The 6,119-nt window shown below is 44.2% G+C and overlaps 1 protein-coding gene across 1 annotated transcript in view; it reads right to left on the bottom strand.

The window, feature by feature from the left end:
- The window catches only part of Tesk2 (testis associated actin remodelling kinase 2), a 94,159-nt gene that overhangs the window by 63,252 nt on the left and 24,788 nt on the right, over positions 1–6,119 (bottom strand). Inside the window, exon 2 of the mRNA XM_031378311.1 lies at positions 1,712–2,013. Coding sequence (XP_031234171.1) covers positions 1,712–1,933 — 222 coding nt within the window. The 5' untranslated portion in view covers positions 1,934–2,013. The remainder of the gene's footprint in view (positions 1–1,711; positions 2,014–6,119) is intronic.

The following is a 6,119-nucleotide window of genomic DNA, read 5'->3' as shown; positions in this document are numbered from 1 at the left end:
TCTCTTTTGCAATGATTGTAAAAGCCTCATGCCATTTTTAAAAAAAATACACTCAGATTTTACACCACTCGTGTGTAGTCTGTTTGTCAAAACCCAAACCACCTGTGTCCACCTGGCCAGAATCCCTCGTCCCGCGGAACAAGCCCCCCCCTCCCCCCCGCAAGAAATCCCGGTCCGTGGCAGAGGAGGAAGGGGAAGAAGAGATAGAGGAGGAGGAGGGAGGGGAGGAAGAGGAAGAAGACGAAGAGGAGGAAGGGGAAGAAGAAGAGGTAGAGGAGGAGGAGGAAGGAGAGGAAGAGGAGGTAGAAGAGGAAGAGGAAGGGGAGGAGGAAGGGGAAGAAGAAGAGGTAGAGGAGGAGGGAGGGGAGAAGGGGGAGGTAGAAGAGGAGGAGGTGGTGGTGATTTATTTGGGCTCATGGTTCTGGTTCAGGTTCAAGTGACTTTCTTTCTAGCAAAGTCCTAAAGCAGTACAAGGAATCACAGGAACATGTACATTCTCTGGTCTTTTTCTTATAGAACTAACAATAGGGGACCCTACACTGACGACTATTTCTAAAGGACACACCTCCAAACACCATAGATGAAGTAACTTTTTTTTTTTTTTTTTTTGGTTTTTCGAGACAGGGTTTCTCTGTGTAGCCCTGGCTGTCCTGGAACTCACTCTGTAGACCAGACTGGCCTCGAACTCAGAAATCCGCCTGCCTCTGCCACCCAAGTGCTGGGATTAAAGGCATGCGCTGCCGCCACCACCACCTGGCATTAAGTAATACTTTACAATGGATTTGATTAAACTTTATCATTAGTTTTGGATACACAAACCATATTCGAACCAAAATGCATATGAATGTGATTTTTAAAAAATAAATTTGAGGCTAGAAAGATGGCTCATCAATTAAGAACACTTGCTATTCTTCCAGAAGACCCAGATTCGATTCCCAGCACCCACATGGCAACTTACAACTGACTGTTACTCCAGTCCCAGGGGATCTGATGACCCGCCTGGCTTTCACGAACACCAGGCATGGTGCACATGGTGCACAGACACATGCAAGCAAAATACCCATATGCAAAAAATTAAAGACAAATAAATTCAATTAAAACAAACAAAATTAGATGCTCCATAAAAAACAAAATTAGTATATTTTAAAACACAAGACAGCCAGATACAGTAATACAGTCCTATACCAGAGACAGAAATATAAGAATCAATGCAAGTTCAAAACCAGCCCTGTCAATACATTAAGTTTGAGGCTAGCCAGAACACTCATGCTTACACAGTCACGCATACACACACAAACCACAAAAGAGGAGTGGCAGAATGTTTGCCTAGCATGTACAAGGCCCTGGATTCCGTTGTAAATGTTGTAATAGTAAAAAAAAAACAAAACAGAACAGGTGGAAGCTATAGAAATGGGGTCTCTCCAAATAGTTTAAAGTGCATCTGGCAGTTTACAGCTTACATAATCCCAGCACTCAGAGGTTGAGGCTGCCAGTGAAAGTGTGGTGGCACATGCCTGTAATCCCAACACTTGGGAAGTGGGGGCAGCTGGACCTTCTGGAGTTCAAAGCCAACCAGATTTACATGCTGAGACCCTACCTTAAAAAACGCAGTAACAAACAAGCAAGCAAAACACCACAAACAACTGTCAATGCCGCAGTGATTCTGACCATCAGAAGAACCACATAAAAACGAGCCGAGATATCAACTCACCTTGAACACTTCTGAGAAGAAGCCAGATCCTATTTTTTCACGGGTGAAGTCATCTAAACTCGTCAGTCTGGAAAAGGCACTGATAATCGCCCGATATGAAGATGATGGAACACTTCCCACCTGCACAGGGTTCCCATCCCCTCCACCTCCTCCTTCAAATTCTTCCAGACGTTCCACTCGTGGGGGAAATCCTGCAATTGAGTTCCGCTTGCTCCGATCCATAATCTCAATAATCAGTCTTCATTTAGGAAGAAACTCCACTCATAATTTTTGATCAATTTTACTTCTTTTCCAATGTGACACTACAGGAAAAGTAAACACATAATACACTATTTTACTAAAACCATTAATGACTACAAAAAAATTTAACAAACTCAATACAAAAATATTTCCATTTGTACTGATTTCTAGATCTAAATAATATTTCTATATCTTTACTTTCAAAATAACAGTGATATATACAAAAACAAGCTGTAAAAAATCCATCCTTAATGTGACTAAAATACAAAGATCATAGATTCTGTTCTTTTTAAAAAATTAAGAACTATTTCATTTCATGTGGGTGGGTGATTTGCCTACAAGTGAACAATATGCTTGCCTGGTACCAAAAGTGGTCAGAAGGGGCCTGCAGATCCCCTGGAATTAAAGTTACAATTTTTGTTATCCTGGTTAGTTTATATCAACTTGACACCTATAGAGTCACTTGGGAAAAGGAACTCTCAACTGTTGTTTTAAAAAACTAAATTCCAGGGCTGAAGAGATGGCTTAGCTTAAGAGCACTGATTAGGCCAGGCAGTGGTGACGCACACGTTTGGTCCCGGCACTTGGGAGGCAGAGGCAGGCAGATTTCTGAGTTCAAGGACAGCCTAGTCTACCGAGTGAGTTCCAGGGCAGCCAAAGCTACACAGAGAAACCCTGTCCTGAAAAACCAAAAAAAATAAAATTAAATTAAATTAAATTTAAAAAAAGAGAGCACGGATTGCTCTGAACCTGAGTTCAATTCCCAGCACCCACATGGCGGCTCACAACCATCTGTAATGGGATCTGATGCCATCAGACATCAGACACACCAGAAGAGAGCATCAGGTCCCATTACAGATGGTTATGAGCCACCATGTGGTTGCTGGGAATTGAACTCAGGTCCTCTGGAAGAACAGTCAGAGCTCTTAACCACTGAGCCATCTCTCCAGCCCATAAATCTTTTAAAAAACAAACAAACAAACAAACAAACAAACAAACCCTAAATTCCAAATGTTCAACTTTACCAAATGAGGACTCAGAAGTCAGAAGCTGCGGTGAAAGCCGGCTGGCTCAGAAAGGCAGAGAAAGCGCCCAACTGACTTACGTCGGCCCTGCTGTGGGGCTACGACCTTGAAATCCTTATTCTCCTGTTCCTACTCATAGATCTAGGGTTAGAATGCTCAGAATTATTTGTTGCAGCTTGTGAACATCCAACAGGTCTGATTTCACTTTCTCAGTTAAGTAGGACGAGGTAAAGGATTTTATTTCTGGGCCTGGCTGGCTTGGTAGGAATCTTGTTACAAGTATAGCACAATAAACTGAAAATTTTTATGTTTTTTTTAAAGATTTATTTTTATTATTATACATAAGTACACTGTAGAGCTGTCTTCAGACGCACTCATTACAGGCGGTTGTGAGCCACCATGTGGTTGCTGGGATTTGAACTCAGGACCTTTGGAAGAGCAGTCAGTGCCCTTACCTGCTGAGCCATCTCGCCAGCTTTTTATATGCTTACTTTGAAAAATAGCATATCTTTGCTCATAGGACCTACCTTTCATTTCTGAGAGGTGTCTTTTTTTGAGACAGGGTTTCTCTGTGTAGCTCTGGGTGACATGGAACTCACTCTGTAGACCAGGCTGGCCTTGAACTCAGAAATCCGCCTGCCTCTGCCTCCCAAGTGCTGGGGTTAAAGGCGTGTGCCACCACCACCCAGCTCCTGAGAGGTGTCTTATTTAGAATCCCAGACTGGCCTAAAGCCAGATTCTCCTGCCTCAGCCCCTGGAGTGCTGAAGTAGCATCCACTTACCACTACACCTAGCTCAAACATTTTTTAAGAGGGAGGAGAATAATCTGCGGATTTATTTTGCATTCGGTAACACAACGTTTCAGTAGTGTTTCTATTGCTGCAATGAAACACTGACCAAAAAAGCAAATCGAGGAGGAAAGGGCTATTCTATTCGGCTGACACTTCCACACTGCTCTTTGTCAACCACCGAAGGAGTCAGGACAGAGCTCAAACAGCAGGAGCCTGGAGGCAGGAACTGAAGCCAAGACCACGGAGGGCTCCTGCTTACTGGCTTGCTTCCCATGGCTTACTCAGCCTGCTTTCTTATAGCACGCAGGATCACCAGCCCAGGGATGAACTACCCACAACCAGCTGGGTCCTCCCCCAACAATAATGAAGAAAACGCCCTTCAGCAGGATCTTACAGAGGCATTTTCTCAATTAAGGTTCCTTGCTTTCAGATAGTTCTAGTTTGTGTGTCAAGCCGACATAAGACTAGCCAGCACACACAATCAGTGAGGCCTACATACATAAGCTCAGCAGGAAGAGGCTAAGAACAATGTGGGACAAGTATTATTCAAGGCTAGCCTGGGCTATATAGCAAGTACATCTCAAACAAACAAACAAACAACCAAGGTCTGCCTCAGCTTTATAGCAAGTTGGGCAGGCATGGACCACATGAGATCCTGTCAATAACAAAGTGAAAAAGAGCTATATACGTTTGTACATACATGCTTATATGCTAAACACTTAGGAGGTAGAGACAAGAGGTCCAGGATTTCAAGTCCAGTTTCAAAGCAAGTTTTTTTAGGCACGTCTATTACTACAGAAGAACGTGTCTTAAAGAGGGAACAAAGGAAACATACATAGTATACTCTACACTTAGCGCAGTGATGGCATTCTGGTCTTCTGAGCACCCATCAGAATGCCATTGAAACGTGGACAGTAAAGACTGTGCCACTGAGCGCCAGAGAGGAAGACTCTAGTGGGAACTGGGCTAGTGGCCACTCACATTCTACTCTGGCTAAGAATCAGGCTGTGCTTTTGACCACATCCTCGGAACTGCACTGAGACGGCACTTAAAGATAACAGGTGTTTGAAGTTGCTTGAGGGAGAGAATTTCAAGACATCAGAACAAAGGGACTGTGACATAGTCCTTGTTGCTCACAGTATTTACCTCAACTTACTGAGGGGGAGAGTGTAGGGGAGCGGAGCTCGGGAAGGAGAGGACACTATGGCAAAAAAAACAACAACAACAACAAAAAAAAAAAAAAAAAAAACAAGAAAATGGTGAACACTGTCAAGGTTATGGATAGAAATGTGCAGCTTAGTAAGGAAAGGAGCCTGAAGCCAATGAAAGCTGAGAGTGGGCAGATTGAGGCCAAGCAGCTGTAACTACTGAAGCAACCATTACGGAGACACTTTGCACAAGCTCAACAGGAAACAAGATACCTCTCATTGAGAGCTCCAAGGTGTAACCAAGCAAATTTCCTGAGAGTGTCTGAGAGGACAAAGCCTTCAGGACACTTACGAGAACACTGTTGCCTGAGAAGCTGCTTCCCCGGGTTCAGCCACAGAGATGACTGCAGCTACAGTCCCTACAGGGCCTGGCTCCTCTCTTCTCCTCTCCTCTTGTCTCCTCCCCTTCCCTCTCCTCCCCCTCCCCCACCCCCTTTTGAGTTTTTGTTGTTGTTGTTGTTGGTTTTTTTGTTGTTTTTTGGCTTTGTATTTTTGTTTTTGTTTTTTCCGAGACAGGGTTTCTCTGTGTAGCCCTGGCTGTCCTGGAACTCACTCTGTAGACCAGGCTGGCCTCAAACTCAGAAACCTGTCCCTGCCTCCCAAGTGCTGGGATTAAAGGCATGTGTCACCACTCCCAGCCTTCCTGGCAACATTTAGAGCTGGCAGAAGTTGGCATTATCAACATGGTGCTGATTTTTCAAGTATTCCAGATACAGGAGGAGGTCATGGAGGTTGGTGCCAAGTTAGCAGAGACCAAGCAAGCAACATGCAGCAGGTTTGGAGTCTATGCATGGGAATACTGAGTGGTCTGTGGATGAGTCTACAAAGAAGCCGGACTAACAGTGGAGACTATGACACTGCAGGCACCAGAAAGGTGAGACGTCTACAACGAGAGCTGCAGATGTGAGCACAGCTTATCCAAGAGGAAAGCTGTATACACTGTAGGCAGAACTGGAGGGTCAGGGCTATCCAAGTCCACTGGAGGGACCCCAGACAATGTCATGAGGGGCCATACAACTACGTGGTTTGATGTTTGTGCTGCTACGTTTGGAGCCAATTATTTCTTTTCCGTGCCTCTATTCCTTCTTCTAGAATGGGAATGTTTACTTTGTGCTATTGTATATTGGGACTGTATAACCTTTTT

The sequence above is a fragment of the Mastomys coucha genome, unplaced genomic scaffold, assembly GCF_008632895.1.
Source record: "Mastomys coucha isolate ucsf_1 unplaced genomic scaffold, UCSF_Mcou_1 pScaffold18, whole genome shotgun sequence".
NCBI classification, from domain to species: domain Eukaryota; kingdom Metazoa; phylum Chordata; class Mammalia; order Rodentia; family Muridae; genus Mastomys; species Mastomys coucha.
The sequence above is the reverse complement of the archived record's forward strand: the minus strand, read 5'-3'. Positions and strand labels throughout refer to the sequence as shown.